The sequence below is a fragment of the Cynocephalus volans genome, chromosome 4 (assembly GCF_027409185.1).
Source record: "Cynocephalus volans isolate mCynVol1 chromosome 4, mCynVol1.pri, whole genome shotgun sequence".
In the NCBI taxonomy this organism is placed as follows: domain Eukaryota; kingdom Metazoa; phylum Chordata; class Mammalia; order Dermoptera; family Cynocephalidae; genus Cynocephalus; species Cynocephalus volans.
Genome location: NC_084463.1, coordinates 6,800,545 through 6,823,353, shown reverse-complemented (window position 1 = coordinate 6,823,353; position 22,809 = coordinate 6,800,545). Strand labels below are relative to the sequence as shown.

The 22,809-nt window shown below is 35.6% G+C and overlaps 1 protein-coding gene across 1 annotated transcript in view; it reads left to right on the top strand.

Moving 5' to 3' along the window:
* DDX10 (DEAD-box helicase 10) overlaps positions 1-22,809 on the top strand; it is a 262,941-nt gene that overhangs the window by 18,594 nt on the left and 221,538 nt on the right. Inside the window, exons 7-10 of the mRNA XM_063093640.1 lie at positions 383-509; positions 4,597-4,759; positions 9,925-10,009; positions 21,773-21,874. Coding sequence (XP_062949710.1) covers positions 383-509; positions 4,597-4,759; positions 9,925-10,009; positions 21,773-21,874 — 477 coding nt within the window. The remainder of the gene's footprint in view (positions 1-382; positions 510-4,596; positions 4,760-9,924; positions 10,010-21,772; positions 21,875-22,809) is intronic.

Genomic DNA, 22,809 nt, shown 5'->3' with positions numbered 1-22,809 from the left:
AGTTTTAATGAATGTATATATCTCTGTAACCCAAACCTCTAATAAGATATAGAACATTACCATTAGCCCAGCAAGTTCTCTTGTGCCTATTTTTAGTTCACCCTTGGCCCTACACTTTCAGAGGTGACCACTATTTGCATATATGTCTGTGTGTGTGTGTTCGACATATAATCTATAAGGGATTTTGAATGTATTTTAAAGTCATGTGTTGGATTTACTTTTTTAAGGAACAATAGAGAAAAGATCTCTTTTTGATGTATGTGTGTGGGAAATTTGTTTGAGAGATGTGCCACCATAAAAATTTGTTTCCTTTTTTGGTCTGGATTTCGAAGTTACTACCATGGCATACTTTTAATGTTTTTCCTCCCCTTAATTCCACAAGCACCCCTGCCACTTTGGAACAGAATTACATAGTTTGTGAGCTGCAGCAAAAAATAAGTGTGCTATATTCCTTCTTGAGAAGCCATCTGAAAAAGAAGAGTATTGTATTTTTCTCCAGTTGCAAGGAGGTACTGTTTATTTTCTTTATGAACTTACTGATGTTGAATTATCCCTTTTGAGATATCACATTTCGGTTACACAAATAATTGTATCATATGAGAAACACAGTGCTAAGTGTGGTAATGGATCTGTAGATAATAAGAATCCCGTGTCTTTTTGTAAAGGAATCTGTGGATGAGACTTTAATCTGGATGAGGGCAGAAACTGTCTTTTCTTCAGTATTGTGGTAGGTGCTAACAATACTGGAAACATAGTAGCTCTCAAATATTGGTAGAATGAACAATTGGCAGCTAGGCTAAGTAGAGGTCTTTATAATCTGACACCTCCCATCCCCTCCATGGATATGGAACTGAGTACGCCATTTATTTCCGTGCTTCATATCTTTGTTCATGCTGATCTCTGTTTGGGATGTCCTCTCTGTATCCCTTCACCCTAATTCTGGGGAAATATTTAGTGTTCTTTAAGGCTAAGTTCAAATGTTACACATGCAAGTCCTTTTCTGACACTTCCATTTTTTAGAATCAGTTGCTCTCTCCCCTGTCCTTCTGTAGTGTTTTGTTTATACCTTTATTTAGTTAATAAACACTTCTTGAGCACTATACCAGTGCTAGGAATAAGGGATTCAGAGATGTATGAGGTGTCCATTGACAGGTGACTGGATAAAGACAATGTGGTATATATACACAATGGATTACTACTCAGCTATAAAAAATGAAATCCTATCATCAGTGGCAACATGGATGAGCCAAGAAGACATTAAGTTAAGTGAGATAAGTCAGGCACAGAAATATAAATACCCCACGTTCTCACTCATGTGTGGGAGCTGGAGAAAAAATATTGAGCTTATAGAAGTAGAGAGTAGAATTGTGGTTACTAGAGGCTGGGAAGGAAGGGAGGTAGGAAGAGTTAACAGAATCAAAATCACAGATAGAGAGGAAAAATAAGTTCTAGTGGACTGTGGTAGTGGTAGGCATTTATAATTAACAACTTATTGTATATTCTCAAATGGCTAGAAGACAGGAGCTCAAATGTTCTTCTCATCATGACAATGATAAATTGTTGTGTTGGTGAATATACTAATTACCCTGATAGGATTTCACACATTGTATACATATATTGAAATATAACTCATGTACAATCAATACATGTCAATTAAAAAATAAATTTTTATTCATCATGAAAAAAAGTTCATGGAAAAATAGAAATAAAAGATAATACAAATCTTTCCATGAACTTTTTGGAATACTCACGTGAGAAAACTTTGTCTCCTCCCCTAAGGAGAAGGGAGCATGGTTAATTTTGTGTGCCAGTTTTTCTTGTACGATGTTTCAGACTCCTGCTCACATACAGTTGTTGGCATATAGTAGATCATTTCTAGATTTATAGCTTTTACAACAGCTGAGCTTGATAAATATGCAGGTGAGTTTCCCTCCAGCTTGTGGGAAGATGAATGGTGGTTTGTTTCTATTGTTGGGTGAAAACACTTGAACCCTATCATTTTACTATGTAAAGAATAACTTCATATTTTTTTAAGACCTATTTTAGATTTTCAGGACTTTATATCTTCTAAAAAAGGACGGTTTTTGGTATCTAGATGTTAGGAAATAAATCTGAGAGTCCTGTTAAAGTTTCTACTTTGTAATACTCTGCTTTTCTTCTTGTCACAGTAGACAAAGTGTCCTTGCTTGTATCAGTGACTAACTCTTCTTGTGTGTTAGACTGTCTTCTCGTGTACTCAAGTCCTTTGCTACTGCAAATACCCCTTTCTTTCCTGCATTTTCTTTTCTCCCTATCATTCTTTAGTATTGCTCATATTAAAAATAAAAATCAAATCCTGTGTCCCTTTCTAGTCACTACCTCTTTTCTCTGCTCTTCTTCATAGCAAATTCTCCTAAAGGCTTATCTCTAATAGCTGAGTCACTTTATCGTCTCCTTTTCTCTCCTTAGCCCACCTTTGAGTCAGATGCAGCTTTCCAGAGGTGGTGCTCAGTTATCAGTCTTTATCTTACTTGACCTCTTAGAAGCATTTGGTACCGCTGACCATTTTCTCCCTCTTGAAGCAGTCTTTAGACTGCTGTGACTCCTCAGTCATTAACCTGTCCTCCCCTCATGTTTTCTGACTATAATTTTAACCTCCTCTACTTGACCTCTGCAGTTTGGAGTGCCTCAGATCGCTCTACTCCACTCTTTTCCCATCTATGCTTTCTTTCTAAGTAACATCATTAGTTTCATGGCTTTAAATTCCATCTATGTGCTAACAACTGCCAAATCCACATCTCAAGCCCTAACTTCTTTCCTGAGCTCCAGACATGTGTATCCCCTTGACTACTGGGTATGTTGCATACCTACAATGCATCTCAAATTTAACATAGGAAAAGCAATTTAAGAGTTCCTGTCCCTATGTCTTCCTCCCCCAACTCTTCCCCATCTTGATAAATGATTGAATCCTTAATTCCTGTCTGTCTTCATCCCATATTAAATCTATCGATAACTCATTAGCTCTGTCACTTCTCACCACCTCCCATGCTACAGTGCAGTCTGAACCGTGCTTAACTTTGTCTTAGCCTTCTAATTTGTCTCCCCATTCTCTCTCTTTCCTATAGTTTTCCCACATTATAGCCAGAATGGATCTTTGGAAAGTAGAAACTGGAATATGACATTGCCTTGCTTAAGACCCTCCGATGACTTTCTATAAATTAGAATTAAACTCCATACTTAGAACTTACATGGCTTTATCCCACATATGTTTTCCCCCTCAGTTAGTTTGTCAGTTCAAGGCCAGTCCTGATTCAAGAGATACGGAAAGTTTTTATGAACTCAGTTTACACTTCCTGAGTTTCTATATGTACTTCTTCTGAGATTGATTTGCCTGAGTGCATCTGTGGTCTGGACATTCTACTTTTCCATCTCCCCTTTCATGGTGGCCCTTTTTATATCTTTACCAAAGACAGGCGTAAGTCCATCTATCCCCAGTCTTACTGGTACATTGTCCCAGAATCAGAACCTTTCACTAGAGTATTGCTATTGAGAAAGTGAATGCGTCTGCTGACTCTGTAACAAGTGATTTTGCAATTTAGCTGGTGTCCCATTCTTTACCTTCAACAGAATTGAAGAGAGACTTTAATGGAGTTATTAACTGATAGATGATTACAAATAATTTTTGCTGATCTGTCATTATGATTTTTGGCATATTTTGAAGGAGTTCAGAGTTAAGGTTTCTTCTAGTCCTTTTTCTGTATTTATGTGAACAGATTTACTTAACTCCTGTGTTAGAGAAAGTAGGAATAAAATGCTGAACTCTGCCTCAGTCTATCAATCCAGTTTCCATTTATGAGTATATAAACTAGAGACATAAAACTAAAACAGTAAGCTCCTTCTAGTTCCGTACATTCAGATGTATTTACAATAAAATTTTGTCTTATAGTTATTTATCAAATCCTAACATATTTCTTGTTTTGGTCAGTTTTATACTACTAATTATGATAATTTCTCAGTCTGAGAAGAAAGTTAATAAAGCCATATGACCAGAAAATTAAAATAATGTATATCAATTTTAACTTTTTTGTTGTGGAAACTTATGGATTATGATAACACGATTAATAAGATTTTCAAGCTTAAAACTTAAGATATGTTTCTGTAGGATCAGGAAATAGAAATGAGAGTTAAAGGAGGAAAGGAAATAAAAGTTCTTTCTGTTAAAGGAGTTTCTTCACATTTTTTGCATGATTGATGGGTATTAAATTGCTTTGCTATTTAGAATCCATTGGATACATTTATAAGAGATAAGTGGTTATTTTTAAAACATCAGTATTTATCAGAAATTACATTTTTTGCAACTATTCAATTTTGGAAAAATTTCAGATAAATTAAATGCAAGAAGAGCATTTTTTCCCCAAAAAAATTATTTTAGGAAAAATTGATCAAAAATGTTTGAAGATCACAACTCTAGACTACATTTCCCTTTCTCTGCTCAATATTTAAAAAAAATATTTTTTTAATTGGTGAAATGTGTGCTCCTTAGTACATTTTTGCTGTTTATTTTGTAAGATTGCTGCCATCTGAAAGTACCAAACTCATTCTTCTGTTAATGCCCAGGTTCAATATCTATACCGAGTGTTCTGCCGGCTACGTCCTGGTATTTCTATCCTTGCCCTCCATGGTCGACAGCAGCAGATGAGAAGAATGGAAGTCTATAATGAATTTGTCCGTAAGAGAGCTGCAGTGCTCTTTGCTACTGATATTGCAGCTAGGGGGCTGGGTAAGAAAACTTCCTACAGTGAAATTTCTGTGATCATGGGAAACATGATTTGCTTGTAAGGTGTATTTTGGGAAATATAATAGATTCACATAAGTGGGCTTTCTTTTCTTTCCTCTTATTTTGTAAGAGAAAAATAAGTAAATTGATGACAGTGGATTACCGTTAAGAATTTGTTGGTGAAAATTTCCATAATATTTGCATCTTTTGTGCTCTTACTATTTTTTTATTGATAATTTTATCATAGAATCCTGAGGAACATATAAAACCAAAGGAAGATTAAACGTTTAAAGACATGAAAAAAAGCCTGTTTCTTTGAAAATTGGAAACTTGGTGGTAGCTATTGTCACTCATTTCACAAGAAAAATCAATGAAGTCCATCTTTTTACCAACCATTCTAATTTTTATTTTAAAATCACTACACGTAATGTATTTAAATTTATTTTCAAAAAGCCACTGTGTTAGTATACAACTTGTGGCTTTGTGGTGGTGCATGGGGTGGAAGTAATTAGAGAGGAAAACTAATTTAGAGATAGGAGCAAAGGATGAGAATATATAGGTGGTAATTTGAATTCTTCAATCACTTAATTTTATTATATTTGTTAATTATGGCAAATTTTTAAACATAAGCAAAATAAGTTTAATGTACTTCTATATACACATTATCCAGCTCTAACAATGATCTTTGTCATGATCCCCCTTTTACTCCTGTCTGTCTTGGAGTATTCTAAAGCATATCTCAGGCATATCAGTTCATCCACATGTGACTGGAGACAGCAGCCAAATATGCATATTTTTAAAGCTCTCTAGGCTATTTTCTCAGCCCTATAACAGCTCATTTCTCCACCCCTTCATCACTATTTGGCTATTTGGTTTTAAAACATTTTGATTGTGTTTATATCTATTTATATCTCTCTGATTTTTTGAACCTAAAATGCTTTAGGTCAACAAAAGCAAATTTTGAACTGAAGTTTACTCCTTTTAAGGGCCAGATTCCTTTCTTAATTATAAAATAATTCTAAAAAATCACACATACTATCTACTTACAATGTTATGTTTTCCTTGGATTTTTTAAAATCAGATAGCAATCAATGTAGCCCTTTTTGTACCCTTTCTCTGTTGCATTTTACTCCCCCTCTCTCCAAACACACTTACTGTCTTATGTTTGGTGTGTAAACTTTTAGTTGAAGGTTCTTTACCTGTAGTCCAAAGAGTCCGTAATAGAATTCAGTGGATCTGAGAACTCTGAAGAGGAGAAAATTACATATTTTCACTAGCCTTTAACTAAAATATAGCATTATGAATGTAAGCAACAAACTATTATAGTTTCAGTAGTACCTATGACTTTGTCACTTACTGAAATCCTTGATGTTTTCATTTTGCGTTAGTTTTTACAGATATCTTGGAATATTGTTTACACTCAGTCCTATTTAGATATTATGGTGGTTATTAGACCCACAATTAGGTCATGTTAGTTAATGTAGTAAACAAGCCCATACATTAGTATATCAAATTCTATAAAAAATATTGATGTCTATAGTTTTTATTATAAATGTTTTCTCTTATAGTCCTATATGTTTTCATTTGTGCATTTAAAACATTATTTTGAGGAGTTCATAGGCTTCAACTATAGCACAAAATGTCAAGAGCCTGTGTTCTAGTTTATTTTTAAAAAAGTATTTTATGCGGATATATTCATTAGCAATTTCTAGTATTATCTTGGGTCTTCTATAAGTTCATATAAACAGTATCGTTGTACATACTAGTCTGTGACTTGCTTTTGAAGTCTTTCCATGTTGATGTATAAAGATGTTTTTATGAAGAGTACCCCATAGTATGAATTTATGCAGTTATCTATCCATTCCTGTAATAATGAACACTTAAAGTTGTTTTTTATTTTCCATTACAAACACTTGCAGTGAATATCCTGAAGCTCTCTTTTGTAAATGTCCAAGAACTTCTTTAGAATATACCAGTATCTTTTAAAACTTTATTCTTAATTTTAATTTTTAATAATACATGTACATGGGTGTAAAAATGAGTTAATGGAACATGCAGGCTCTGCTAGAAGTAACTCCTTAACTTTTATTTCCCCTTGTGTTTAGTTCCATATTCCTAAGTAATCTTATGTTCTGCCATTTTTAAATCTATCAAGTTTAGAAATTATCCAAAAACTTCCTTTTCTTACCTCTCTAACAATCAACCCTCTTCTGCCACCTGCTGTCTATTATATATTGTTATATCACGACTTCTGGTTAAATAAACCTTTTTTTATTTACGTTGTTTTGGTCATAAATTAATTGCTGCTGAGGAAAGTGTAGTGTATTAAGGCTACTTTCTTTCTTATGCTTTCTTTCACGATTTTCTTTGAGTTAATAATTAAGTTGTTACAAAATTTTGCTTAGTTTTCTATGTTCCCAGTTCTAATTTCTCTAATGTTCAAGCAAATGCCACATTCCTAGTTTTCTAACAGTTCAGACACAGTTCTGTTTCTTTTCCCCTTGGGACCTCCCTCTTGCACCTTCTGCCTCTAGTTCTAATCTGAACTGGTTGCTCCATAAGCCGTATGCACGTTTCTCATCCTAGGACTCTTCTTTCTAGATCTCTATCTTCTCTTTCTTGGCTTACCCTTTTTTTCTCCCTTTTTAATCTTATTTTCTAATAGCTTCCTAAGGGTACATGGGAGGTAAATTTTGAGTCTTTGCATATCTGATAATGGCATATCTTTGAATGATAATCAGGTTGGGAATAGAATTTTAGTTTGAAATTTTCTCTCTAAATTTTACAGATATTTTTCATTGTCTTCTAGTAGTCAGTATTCTGTTGAAGGTGTTTGCTTTTCTGATTCTCTGATTCTTTTTTTTGTAACCTGCTTTTCTTTTTCTAGATACACTTAGGATTTTCTGTTCATCCAGTATCCTGACATTTTATGATAATGTACCTTAGTGCGAGGTCCTACTTACTTGTTGTGCAGGCATTCAGTGCACATTTTCACTCTGGACCCATACTTTAATAGAATTTTCTATGATTAATGAAATATTCTACTGTCCAGTACTGTAGCTAGTTGCCACATGTGGCAATCGAACACTTGAAATGTGGCTAGTGGAATTGAGGAAGGGATGAGTGTTTAATTTTATTTAATTTTAATTAAACTTGAATAGCTACGATATTGAGCAGGATAGAGACTCATCTCTTTCAGTTGCAAGATACTTACCTTTGAATTGCTTCTTGGTGTTTTGGTTAAATAATATTCAATATTTATGTTATTTTGATTATGTAATTATTGTTTGCTGCTGAGGGAATTAGTTATTTAGATTGTTTCTTATACTTTTTTTTGCAATTCTCTTTGAGTTAACAACTGCCTTATAAAATTTCTCTCCTTCCTCACCCTTATTTACTCTTTCTAGAGGAGTATTTGACCTCGTTGATCTTCTAATTTCCCTGTTCTTTCCTATTGCCCATCTCTTTGTCCTTTTCCTGTTCTTTCCGGAGTATTTCTTTGACTTTATATTTCAACTTCCCTAATAAAATTAAAATTTTTAAGTGTGTAGACTTCCTTTTTTACAGCCTCTTGTTGTTTGATGGATGCATGTTTTCTCTCTCTGAAGGCATTAAGTTTTTATGTTTTCTTCTCCACATTGTTTCTGTTTCTGCTCTGTAGCCTTTTGTCTGTCATTCATGTTTCAGGCTTCTCTCAATTTTCTGCAATTAGATGTCTTTTTATATTTAGCATTGAGGCACCAAAAAAACTATTTGAAGTGATTTGTACATAGATGAGGCTTGTTGACTAATGGCCTTCATTGTGAGGGGATTTAGACAGAGTTGATCATTTTGTGGAAGACACAAAATGTTGAAGTATATTGTCTTTCAGCATTTAATCTCTCTAGGGAAGAAAACCTCAACCTCATGAGAATTGAGCTTGCTGCTGGCTCTCTGGAAGCCTAGCAAGAAAGTGGGCATGCAGGCTTTCCCTCATTACCCCTGTTTTCACTCTGCCTCTGCCTTCTACTGCATCTGGTGTCCTGGGGTGTGAAGCCTTCCTCCAGATTAAGGCTCTTGGTCTTGAGATCCAACTATACAGGAGAGGGTAGGGGACTTGAGACTCTAAGTACTGCTTTCAGCCCATCTTCCTGTTTGCAGCACTGTGACATGCCCCTGCCTTCTGAGTCACCTGCTTACTTCAAGTCCTGAGAGAACTGTTCTAAATATCTCTCTTCTGTTTTTCTTGGTTCTTTCTCCACATACTGAAATTCAGCCCTTTTGAATAGATCATATGACTTAGTGACAGTTTTTCAAAAAAAAATTTTTAACATTTACATGTATATTTTTGTGGGGTACAGTTGTGTCGTTTCAATACATGCATATACTGCGCAGTGATTCACTTAGGGTAGACAGCATAGTTTTGTACCCGTTCGTCCACCACTTCTCCCACCACCCCATTTCCCTCCTGGCTTCTGGTAACTGTTGTTCTACTTTCTAATTCTATGAGAACCACTTTTTTTTTTTTTAGATTCCACATATGAGTGTATGACTTAGTGACAGTTTGATGCTTCTAAGTATCATTATCTTCCAATATCTTCGTGTGTGTGTGTTTGTGTGCTCAGCCCTTTTCCTTGATAGAAATTGATTTGAAATCCTTGCAGCAAAATCAAGGAGTTGAGAGCAGGATTCTCTGGAAATGAATGGAAACTTCTGTATCCAGAAATATATATGGAATAATTATTGCTAGGAAATGGGGAGGGACCTAGAAAGACATTAATTCGGATAAAGGTGGGAATAGCAGGAAAAGTAAACCTTCATTTAAATTTAGAAACTGGTTTTATAGTTCACTAGGTCCCCATGAAAAGTGGTTCTTTTAGGTTATTAAATATCAGGGTATTTCATTATTTGTCTGACACAAAGCAGCTTGTCTCTTCTATGTCAGATATGAAGAAATCTTCTCATTCATACACTGTCATTAATTTAAGTTCACTTTGTCAAAGAAAAATGTTTATCTCTTGGTTCAGACAATTAACTTTATTTCTAATAGAATTCACAGATGATATCTATTAGTTTGATGTGATAGTCATAGAAAGTTCTGGCAAGCAATATTGTAAAATATAAATAATGCAGCAGGACAGACCTTTAAACTGATTTTTTTTTTTAAACTTGACATTCCTTCTTTGTAGATTTCCCGGCTGTAAATTGGGTTCTTCAGTTTGATTGTCCAGAGGATGCCAACACGTATATTCACAGAGCCGGTAGAACTGCCAGGTAGGTGTAGCGGCCCATTTCTTTGCTTTTGATGCTAAGTACAAAGCATACTTCCCAACTGCAGGCAAAGAATGGAAGGATTCAGGTACATTTAGTGCTGGTTTGGCATTTTGTGGTGTGAGTTGATAACAGCTTCACAGCTATTGTAAATCATTATGGCAGGTACTCGATTAGTGCTGAGAAGAATCCATGAAAAACTTTCTTTAGTTTTATTTTAATCTTCCCTTACTAAACTTGTCAGTAGAACTGCTCACTGAGCATCATCTCATTGAATCCTAATGATCTCTCAGGTATAGGACCTACTATTCAAATCTCTGTTTTCAGGTGAGGAAAAACTGAGTCTTTGAGCAGTTAAACAACTTGTTCAAAGATCTACAGAGCCAGTGCAAAGCAGTATGACTCCTCTAGTCTAGATCTTGTCCTCTTTTAGCGTATAGGCTCTAATAAGAAGCAAAGCAGTGTGGAGTTATGAATTTTTTTCCTTTCTTCCTAGTGCAAGAATTAGAGGCATTGCTGGAGGCCACTCCCAAATATTTCTTTTTGTGCCCCTCTCCCCCAAACCCACCACTCCATGAAAGCACCCTTTGCTCAAGAGCTGTGGGAGAAATAGAACATAGCAAAGTCAGTCATTTGAAACTAAATGGCATAGAAAGGTATCTGAATTAATGAAAAAGGATTATACGATATGTCATTGCTATTGAGGTTGCAGTGAAGCCTGGAGATGAATGCTTTTGGTAGAATTATAAATAGTTGACATCTTTCTGGATAGCATTTGGTAATGCTTATCAAAGCCTTAGAGTTCTTCTTTTTGCCTTTGTAATTCCGCATCCAGAAATGGATCTTAAGAAAATAGAGAGATGAATAAAGTTTCAGTAGAGATGTTTGTCTTACTAATATTTGTAATGTTTAAAAATTGATGGTAACCTAAATATTAATCACAATAAGGTTATGATTAGTTACAATTAGCCACAGATGGACTGTTTCTTTGGTTTTACATTTTCTCTCTCAAACCTGGATTATTGAGTATTTATGATATGGATTTCAATGTTGATCTCACTGGACCAACAGTTGCTTGTGATTTCAAGCCACAGACTTTTGTTTAAGGCTTTCCCAGGGATGGCAAGATCTTTAGGCCCAAGCAAAGACTGTACTTTTCTGGCAAACTTGTTTTTTCACCTGCCCTGTGCCTGTTTCATCAGAGGCTCCAGGTGTGAAAGTTTCCTCTATCCCTTGCTCATCCAGGAAGTCCCTTTGGAGTTTAGTTTAAGATTTCTTTGGATCTGTATTTTTCAGATGGCTTTGGAAAAAAATATAATTTTTGTTTGTATATGGTAACTTCTTGTTTGTTTCAGCTGAAGTGAAGGTTTTCCTGTCCTTCTATATAGCTTAACAAGAAGTAGAGCTCTTCTTTCCTATTTGTTTTTTAATTTTCATAAGCTATGTTTGAATGTTTGAGTGTTTAAATGTTTTTTGATTGATTCACATTTACCCTGAGGTCATCTTCAAATATGGGTTATAATCATAATGTACTCACTTAAATGTGTTTCTTTGACCAGCATGAAAGAAGGGAGAGAATAGTATAATAATAAAAGACTATTTAAAAATAGGGTTTATATCCTATAGGGTTCAAAAATATGTATCTTAATTGCCATTTTTTAAATGTTTTATTTTTATTTTTAATTTTTGGGTGGCTATGGTGCATGGATCAAACCCTGGCCTTGGTGTTACCAGCACCACACTCTAACCAACTGAGCTAACTGGCCAGCCTCTCTTAATTGCAATGAGTGGTATAGTATTTGAACAACAAGCAATAGAGTTAGGACTGGATTCTGTGTATGATGTCATTGTGTATTCAGGCAAACTTGTCTTCAGGATTTTATTTCTTCTGGTATCTAAGTCAGATGGGACATGGGTAGAAAAGCAGTGTGTTCTCTTTTCCATTTTATGAGAAAGTGCATGGTGCCTCAGTGGTTCTTAATCTGTTGGGTACATGTTTGAATTATTATTCATAGTGAGACATTCTGAGAAGTCATTATTTCTCCACTGTTTAGTGCTCAGTAAATGTGTGGTATGTATACATGTGTACCTGTACTTATGTACACATCTGCATCCTATGGTCCTCTGGATAGGTAAGGTTAGATATGGTGTCTCACAAGCATATTGGACCTTGGGCTTACATGCTCTTAGATGTACCAATGATATGGACGTGGATAGGGCAGACCAGACTGACTCCTTCCTAGAATACATTTAGCAGTATTTAAAAATGACTCTCCCTATATGAAGATTATTGGACATCTCAGTATACCAAGAAAAGTTCCAAGAAGGAGAAGTATTTCAGGGTTCTTTGTTCCTGGAGAAGTTGTTGAAAATCTTATGTAGTTGAACATCTTATGTAGTTGAGCATGCTGTGGTGAGCATTAAATTGGAGAGGAAGAACATCACAACGATTGTGTCTGAAGAGAGAGAATACTAATTTGAAAAAAAAGTTTTAATGTAATTTTTAATGTAGTCATCAATTTTTAAAGTATAGCCTGTTTGACCTTTTGTAACAATTAAAAATATTTTGAATTGACTATTTAGATGTGTAGTCAGTGGAAAGGTTTAGCATATCTAATGCTTATTTTGTTCTCTGGTAGTTTAAAAGTTGCCATTAATGGGCTAGAGATAATTAGAAAGTTTTGTGGCCATAAGACTGAATAATTGAATAAAGGCTTATTAAAATTTGAGACTAATTAAAATCATGTGTTAGGCTGTAATTAAAACCAGGTTGCCAGATAGTGTTTGCTTTTGGAATTGAACTGTAATATATGAATATAGGAAAATGAATTTATTAGCAAATAGCTAAGGTTTGGGGAATCTATTCTTTCCTTTCTATACTTTAAATAAAAATAAGGGGTGATTCAGGTACTTGTTGCTTTGAAGTACTTATTCTGTTTTAGTTTATTCACCTGTCTAAAATTCTTTTGATCTAGAGCCATCAAGAAAAACTTCCCTTTATTTTCCTTAACCACACACACACCTTAAAAAAAAAAAAAAAAAAAAAAAAAAAGATCTCCTTTAGGGACAAGTGAAGCAAGGGATATGAATATAATTTTATAAAGCTGTATCCTGTGGTGCATTCTACCACTTGAGAGATTCTCTTTAGGGCTTACAGTTTTTCGTACTCACAAAACCAAGCTCTTCCATTTCTTATAAAAATGCCCAGTTGCAAATAGAAAAGATTTGGGAATGAAAGGTAGCCACACCTCAGATACTCCTAACTTTTATAATGCTTTTATTTGGGGAGGTTTGGGGGGGCCTGTGGGAGTTTATGTATAACTATATTCTTTTCCAGATCAGTAGGAGGTAAAATAATTTCGGCAATATTCTCTCTTAGCTTTATTTGTCTGGCTGCATTTTGTGGCTCTCAGAAATTTCATGAGTAATTTGGGTAGCGGAATGTGATTCCACTAGGGGACAGCAGAGGCCAAGCCTTTGCATTGTACGCACACTGGCAGCCATTTAGATATTAACAGCAAATGTGAAGATGGAAACTAGTTAAAATTTCCAATAACGTGAAGAGTTATGGTTTGTTTGTGGAAAATACTAGCACTTTCTGGAATAGATATGGGATTAAAAAAAGTTTCTTTAATTGGTTTGTGAATTGAAATAATAAAAGTGAAAGGACAATTTCCATGAGCATTAACTTAGATAAAGGACAGGAAAATTTGCTAATGAAAATTCTTTCTTTTATTCCTTTCACTTAGATTTGTGAAAGTCCTGTCTTCAGTCTGCTCCTTCTAGATAGAGGCTGATGCTTCCTTATGTGGTAATTTGCAATTGTGTGTTGGTATCTAGGGTTTAAAGGTTTAATAGAAGTGCAAGGCAAATCCTTCATTTGCATCTTGAAGGAGTGAGGAGCTGGTGTAGAGTATAGCTGTAGAGTAGATAGGAGACTGACATTTCTTAGGAGTCTACTGTATGTCATGAACTTACTTCCCCATCTTGCTCTTCTACTGTCCATTCAATACAGCAGGTGGACCAATCCTTTTAAAACACAAGTTAGATCATGTCACTCCTCTGATGGCTTCCCATTTCATTCAGAGTGAAGGCCAGTGACATCCTGGGCCTATGCTGCTCATTCTCCCTTCTGCCCTTCCTTTTTCTGTTATTCTGCCCTTGTTCCCTGTGCTGCATACTGGCCTTGCTGTTTCTTATACATGCCAGGCATGTTCTTGCCTTAGGGCCTTTATATTCACTGTTTGGCTCAAATGCTTCCTCAGGTATCCACACAGGTATCTTTCTTACCCTCCACCAACCACTTCTTTCCCTGCTCTGTATTTTCTTTTTTCCATAGCCCTTTCTGCCTTCAAATATGAATTTCAAAATGTTCATGGAAAGATTCATATTATCTTTTAAATTTATTTTTCCACCAACTTTTTGAAGTACCCTGGTATACTAGAGCATTTACTTAGTATATTTTTTGTTTCTTTCTCCCTATTAGATTGTAAGTTCCACAAAGGCAGCAATGTTTGTCTAGTTTATTGATGTATGCTATGTGCTTAGAACAGGTCCTGGCATATAGCAGACATTTGAGATAATAAATCCGACTTATGAATAGATGTTACTTATCTATTGCTGTGTAACAAATTGTCCCATGGCTTAGTGACTTAAAGCAATAATTTACCTCATAGTTTCTGTGGGTCAGGAATCCAGGGGTGACTCAGCTGGGTCCTCTGGTTCTCAGTCTATCACAAGGCTTCAATCAAGGTGTCATATGGTACTTTAAGCTCAACTAGGGTTGGATTTGTTTCCAAGCTCACTCACATAGTTAGAGATTCATTTCCTCCCTGGCTGTTGGTCAGAGGCATTTTAGTCCCTTTTTATATGGTTGTCTTCATAGGGCAGCTCACAACTTGGCAACTGACCTCATCAGAGAGAGCATTATGAAAGGGCAAGGAATTGAAAGGTGGAAGCAGCAATATCTTTTATGACCTAGACTTGTACGTCACATTCCATCTTATCTGCAGTATCCTAGCGGTCACACATCTGAGCATATTCACTGTGTGTGGGGTAACTACACAATGGTATGAATACCAGGAGGTACAGATTATTGGGAATTATCTTAGAAGCTACCCATCACACCCAGTATCAAGTTTTATTAATAATTTCAAGGATAAAGGCAATCTCAAGTTATAGGTGAAGCAGGAAGAGGTCTGGGACCTCCATTACAGACCCAGGTATTTTCTTGCCACATTAGGGTGTACTCTGCCCAGACTAACACAGAAGATTCTAACTGATGTGTGTGACATATCTCTTACACAGATGGGCCATTTGTATACTCAGGTGCAGAGCTCACTAGAGAGAAATATCCACTGAATCCATGGATTGTGAACAACTCTGGTACATTCTATTAAAAGCCTCTCATAGATGAGGACTCTCATGCTAACAGCGTTTGTCTCCCAGGAGGTCTGTCAGTATGTTTACGAGGAGATTTGACTTTGACCATATCACTTTTTTGTTTGTTTGGCTGGCATCCTCCCCCCTACTTACCCCTGTACCACATGGGGAATTAATGGATTGTGGCTTAGCTATTTACTTCCCAAAATTTGATAAATATTTGTGTAAATAAATGGGTGAACTCATTTAGCCTGTAGAGCAGCCTTATGAAAGGGGTTTTCTTACTAGGAAACTTTTTCTCAGAGACTTGAGGTAAAATGTGTCTAAGATTACTCAGTTGAGTAAGTACCAGGCCTGGGATTTATACTCAGGTCTTTCTGATTCTATAGCTCATTCTTGCCAATGTGCTCAAATGCAGCTATTTACATTTAATGGATTCTAGTGGGTGCTGCTCCTATGCAGGGCTTCTAGAATTCATGAAAGCCAGGTACTTGGAGAAGGAAGGTTGATGTCTTAAATTTGCTGCCATTTGTGGTCATGAAGATAAACTAAAAATGTAGTCGTTTTCCTTTTTTATTTGGACTTTGAGAGCCAGATATCCCATAGTTGTTCAAACATTGTCTTTTAAAGTCAGGAAACTTAGGTCTGAATTTGATTTTGTCACCTAATAGCTGTGCACCTTTGGGTTAGTTTTTAAATTCCCTAAGCCTTAGTTTCTTCTCCTGTAAAATGAGGTAATCATATCTAATTCTCAGTTGTTTCCTGAAAGTACAGTTTTAGGTAGAATCAGTACTGCTTTTATTTGAGTTTTATTTTTATTCTTATCTATTAAAATTTAGCTTTAAAAAAACCTTTTTTGGGGGAACAGAGTTGATAGAATTTAAGATTTCTACCCTTTGTGAACTGTATAAATCCATTTTCTTAATCAGTGTGCTAGCAGCTTTCCATGCAGTATGTATTAACCGGCTTGGTTTCTTTCCAGTTATTTTATGGAGAACTTAATTTGTCACTGTTGAGTCTGTCGTGCTATACCTTTTTGTTATTTGAGATATTAGGTTGCAAATGACTTACTTTTTCCCAGAATATTTCCAAACCTGTTCTTTTTTCTCCTTAGAATCCAGCGTAGAGTGTTTAGACATCCTGTAAGTCAGAGATACCTTCTTTCCTAGAATCAGCTCTCTTTTGTACCATATTGTGTGGGAGGAACAGAACAGTTGGACTCAGATTCCTTATGGCTGTCTTTCTGCATCTGCATGACAGACTGCACTGTTCTTTCATAGTGACATGAAATCTTGGGGATGGTTGCCACAGGTAAGGCTGAGGTATAGGGAGAATAGGAAGATTCAGGGAAGGAAAAAGAGAAGGACTGTGGAATAGCAGAGTGTAATCAACAAATGTTTCCCTTTCTCCACCTCTTGATTATGCTTGTGTTATGAACAATGACTAGTATATTAATAGTCACAGTTGTAGAATTTCATATCCTAAAGGGACCTAGATCATCTTATTCAACTGTATAATGTGTAAATAAGAAAATGTAATAGATCGCAATAAAATCTTATCAAAAATTGTATAGCTAATGAATAAATAGTACGACAGTACTGGAACCCACTTCTTTTGGCTCCAAATCTAGTGTTTTATCTCCTACTATAAAATCTAGTGGTCACTTGCTTTCCTTTACTCACCAAATATTTATTGAACAACTGTTAGGGACACATGCGTGTGTTAGGGACATGTAGCACATGCGTACATCCTCAGATTTAATGGTCAAGATGAGGAAATACATTAATTTGGTAGTACTAGGATGTGTGTTAAATGAAGTAAGAGTGATATAAAGATGTCCAAAAGCATATAGAGTTAGTTTTTTACTTATTTTTGTTAACTTGTATTTTATTACCAAAGTAATGCTTATTCACCATGCAGATTCTAGACAATAATGGCAAAACAATTAAAATTATTTAAAATCTACCACCCAGAAAATTTTTTTTCATGTATGTTTGTGTGTATATATTTTTTTAGATTACAAAAATGGAATTGTGCTAAATAGACCCTTTTGTAACTTGACCTATAATCTGGGAAACCAGGTGGGGAGAACTTGGGGTGACTAGGCAGTTATTAACAGGGCCAGATCAGGGCAGGGTGGAGTCTCTGCTTATACCTCCCAACTACTGTTAGAGAGTTTATTGGAATGGAGTTGATGTGTTAGAGAATCTGAATTGAAGTTAAAGGGTTATTGGCTTTTGGGTAAAAAGCAAATTATTGCCAGAATGGCAGGGCTTTTTTTTTTTTTTTTTTTCCGCTTCTCTGGCCATAGTTTGAAGGTTATTTTAATGGAAGAATTACCATGTGCATCCAAGTCAGGGGTGTGAATCTCCTATTTTAGCCAAAAATACTAGTGAGCTGCAGGATGTGGAGATAAGCTTTGGTATTAGTTAGACAGTCATGATCAACCTACTGAGGATCCTTTTCTCTGGACAGCATCCTGGTATAATTGAAAAAGCAGTGGATCCGAAGTTTAAAGTCTGATATGTAGTGACAAGCTGATTTTAGGCCAACTTCCTGGTATTTTGGGAACTTTTTTTTGTATTTGCGTCCTCTACTGATTGTTTGCTTTTAAGATCAGCAAATTAATGTAAGACGAAGTTCTTTATAAATTTGGATGAGCTGTGTAAACACAACATGGCATTAATACTAATGGTGAAGATGAAATTTTTGTTGTTTCAGATGTAGGGCTTTTTTATATGGTGCCTATATATGTTTTAAAATAATCTATTATGGTGACTACGGTTAATATATTATATTCTTGAAAATTGCTCAAAGTGAATGATAAATATATTCTCACCACAAAAATAACTCTGTGAAGTAATGCATATTTTGATTAACAAGATTTAACCATTCTACAGTGTATATATACTTCAGAACATAATGTTGTATATAATAAATCCATATAATTTTATGTCAATTTAAAATAAATTCAGAAACAAAAATCTGTATATGTGGAGTTTTAAAATGTAAGTATTATGAAGAACATTTATTTCTCTTGTATATATATTTAGCCTTGGGCCATGGATATTGCTTTTGAAGTCTGAAAGCTACCTCATGGGTAAATAGACTTTATTCTTATAAGCATTAAAACAAAGTGAAATGGCTTATGCCTTCTTTTTAAAAAGAGCTTTTATTCTTGAAATAAAAGCTTACAGGAAATTTTTTAGTATTAGTGTGTAGGAGATAATTTGTGCTTTATGTTGTTTCAGGGAAAAGACATGTATAATGTAAAATAGGTAAAATGGCCAGTGATGATCTTTTTAATAGATGCTTGCCTTGTGGGATTTGGCTTTGGATATTATTTTCCATTTTCCTTTGGGGATCTTTTTTTTCTAAACTGCACTGTTACAGTCTGTCTTAACCTTGTGTGGCCTTTTACATACATATTCTGTTAGCTATAGCTTTAAAAGGTTTGTGCGTGGCCCCATTGTGACTTTAATCCCAATTCGTTCTCACAAATTCTCTCCGGGTGCATGAATGGGTAAATAAGATAGATATAGATGACTGGCCACATTATTCCTGCTTATGAGTCAGAAGACTCTCAGAGAACATTCAGTGGATGCCTTTTTGATGTCAGAGAGTTTTCTTACCCCTTTGCCCTAGTTCTTGCTCTATGTAGACTTGTGGGCCTATTTATTTTATCATGCTGTCTCTGAATTTTGTATAGAATGTTGAAAGGGTTGACAATCTTTCAAACCACTGTTCTCCCTCTTCCCTAATTTTTCCTATTTGGGCCACACAGAGTAAGCCTTTCTACTTCTGAAGGCCTGAGGGCATTTTGGTAAGTGTACTGCTTAGTGGTCAGTATTAACTGATTTTGTCCTCTTTGATCCTTGATATGTCCCTGGTGAGGTCTTGGTGCTTCAGAAGTTGTGATGTCCCCAAATATCTTGTCTGCTTAGGGTGTCACCTCTTTACGTTATACACTAATAACTTATGCCTTCATGGATGGTTTAGCCCAATATTGCTCAGGCAAATCCTTTAAATTCATACTTCTTTGTAGGAAATAGATATGAAAAACTTTCAGTCATATTATTCTGTGTTAAAATATAATAAAGAAGGTATGTAGTACTACTTTTTCAGTTATGAAATATAATTAGTAAAAGGATTAAGTAAGTTGTATGTTCAGCTTTACTCTTTCCTGCACTAACTAGAAAAAGCTAATAAGCATGAAGACAAAAGTATACAGGGGATTCTTAAATGCTGCCTTTTCCCCATGGAAACCTCTACTCTCCCATCTATATCCCTATCCCTAATGTTTGACTAATTCCTAATTATTCTGTGGGTCTCAGCTTAGATGTCATTTCTTCAAGGAAGTTTTCTTGTCTCCTAGACTACATTAAGTAGAGCTCTGTCATACTTTCTCGTAGCTTCCTGTATGTCTACTAGTTCACTTATAACACTTTATTGTTATTACTGGTTTTAATGTCTGTCCCTAATAGCTTTATAACAGCCAGGACCATGTCTTTTTTTTTTTTTTTGTGACTGGTAAGGGGATCGCAACCCTTGGCTTGGTGTCATCCGCACCGCCTCAGCCAGTGAGCGCACCGGCCATCCCTATATAGGATCCGAACCCATGGCCTCGGCACTCCCAGTGCCACCGCACTCTCCCGAGTGAGCCATGGGGTTGGTCCCAAGACCATGTCTTTTTTATCTCTGTTTCAATGCCCAACCTTTATTAAAGAGGATCTTTAATAAAATGTGTTAAAAATTAATGAATGAACTTGAAGAAAATTTAACATTTCTATAAGTTTTATATTTTCCTGTCTGAATCTATGTACACAGAAGGATATTTACATATTTATCTTATGAAAATGAGATTAGACTGGAGTTTCACCTTATTCATAGGAGTTGAATTTTAGAGCCAACATGTCAGGTAAAAATTGCCCTTCAAATCTTACTTTTTATTTTTGGCAGCTGGCTGGTACAGGGATAGAACCTGGACCTTGGTGTTATCAACACCATGCTCTAACCAACTGAGCTAACTGGCCAGACCTCAAATTTTAAAATACAGTATAGTACCATCTCTCAGCAAGTCATCAAAGTCAGTTTTACCTTCCAGCATTCGATGATAAAGTTCTTACAGTGGTATTCAGTCTCTCCATGCAGAGGCATCCACGGTCTTCCAAAAACAGGATCTTATGTCCCTTTTTAGCAGTCTTTCCTGTTGTCCATTTATGTACTCCAGCTTTGGTGTTCACTCTTTACTAAATTTGCCTTGTACTTTCTGGTTTCTACTCCTTTGTTCATGCAATTCTTCTTTGGAATACCTTAGCTTTTTCCTTTCTGTCAAGGCCCACCTGAAATGCCATCTGCCATGACTATTTCTGTTTATCTCTGGCTAGCCCTGAGTGAACTCTTTTTACTTCTGTGTTGGTGGCATTTATTGCTGTGGTTGTCCTTCAGCACTTATTTACAATTCTGTGACTGTTCTCTTGACTCTCTTGCTTCTGTGTTTTTGTCTTTCCTACTCAACTGAGTGTTAGATAACTAAAGACAGGGATTTTTCATCTTCTGTTTCTTTGTGTTCTTCAGTTTATGCCTGACACAAAGTTTCTCAGTAAATAGTTTATTTGGTTAATTATAAAAATTTCCCTTTGTATTTTATAGCTTGAATCCTGAAGAGAGTGCTTTGAGGTTTTTTTTTCTTTTGTTTAATTTAAAAAATTTCCCCAAATACCCAATTTCATTGTCTGTTTTACTAGTTGCATGTAATAGCTGACACTAAGGTATCAGGAAGTCTGTATGCACATAACACAAGAAGCTTAAGGAACTACAAGATGCCTTGTGGCCCATGTTAGTACAAATTTCTGAAGGTGCAAGTGTGAAGTAAGATTTTACTAGGTGAGGGAAGAGAAGTTACATGGATTGGAGGTATGTGTTTTATCTGAGCAGTGATCCATTTCTTATAACATGTCTCTGAACAATTTTATACCCAAGGTATACATAAAATTCCCAGGAAGATTAATTGATTTCTTTAATATGTTTGCTGCCATGTTCATTAAATGACTGATTTTATTAGATCCTCTAGTGACTTGAGCGAGAAATCATCTCCATGCTATATAAGTAGACATTTATTTAAGAAATGTTCTTTGGTTGGTTTCTTTCTTTAAGATCTAGCTCTTCTACTGTGGCACAGCCTAAAAGTCGCTAGGAATTATAACGAGTGATGAAAATTTGATATGAGGCATTCAGAACCCTAATTTTCTGCTGCCACAGAAGGTTAAAAACTGGTATTCTTAATATCTACCAGTTAGATGAATTTGCTTCTGCGTTTTTGTTCATCATACTGTTAAAATGTAAAAAGCAGATTGCATTGATACAGATTTTCTTCTTGTTTAGGTACAAAGAGGATGGTGAAGCTTTATTAATTTTGCTTCCCTCAGAAGAAAAAGGGATGATACAGCAGCTTCTCCAGAAAAAAGTACCTGTGAAGGAAATCAAGTAAGAGCTACGTGTTGTCTTTATGTTATTATTAGGAAAATAAGGACATGAAATTACTGTGCTTAATTATGTATACCTAATTCCTTTCTAATCCAATCAGCTGTCTGGTTTGTGACTTAAAAAATAAAGGCTATTTTTTTTTTATTAGAACAGTTTTAGGTTCACAGCAAAACTGAGTAGAAAGTATGAGATTTCCTACATACACCATGCCCCCATACATGCATAGCCTCCATTTACCAACATCCCCTGCTAGAGTGGTACATCTGTTACAGTTGATGAACCTAAACTGACACTTCATTATCACCCAAAGTAAGTTTATGTGAGGGTCAGTCTTGGTGTTGTATACTCTACAAGTTTGGACAGATATGTAAAGATGTGTATTCACCGTTATAGTATCATACGGTATTTTCACTGCATGAAAAAGTTCTGTGTTGTCTATTCCCCTCTCCCCTCATCACCTCAACCCCTGACAACTACTGATATTGTTACTGTTTCCATGGTTTTTTCTTCCCAGAATGTCATATAGTTGGAATCATACAGTATGAAGCCTTTTGATATTGGCTTCTTTTACTTAGTAACATGCGTTTAAGTTTCCTCCTTGCTTTTTTGTGACTTGAGAGCTCATTTCTTTTCAGTGCTGAGTAATATTCCATTGTCTGGATGTAACAGTTTATCCGTTCACCTGCTGAAGGACATCTTGATTGCTTCTAGGTTTTGGCAATTATGTATAAAGCTTCTATGAATACCCACCTGGATGTTTTCAACTCCTTTGGGTAAATACCAAGGAGCATGATTACTCGGTAATAAAAGTGTGTTTGGAAGACAGTTGGGCAGTTTCTCACAAAACCAACGAGGCTACCATTTTGCATTTTCACCAGCAATGAAAGAGTTCCTGTTGCTCCACATCCTTGTCTGAATGACAAGTTTCAGTCTCA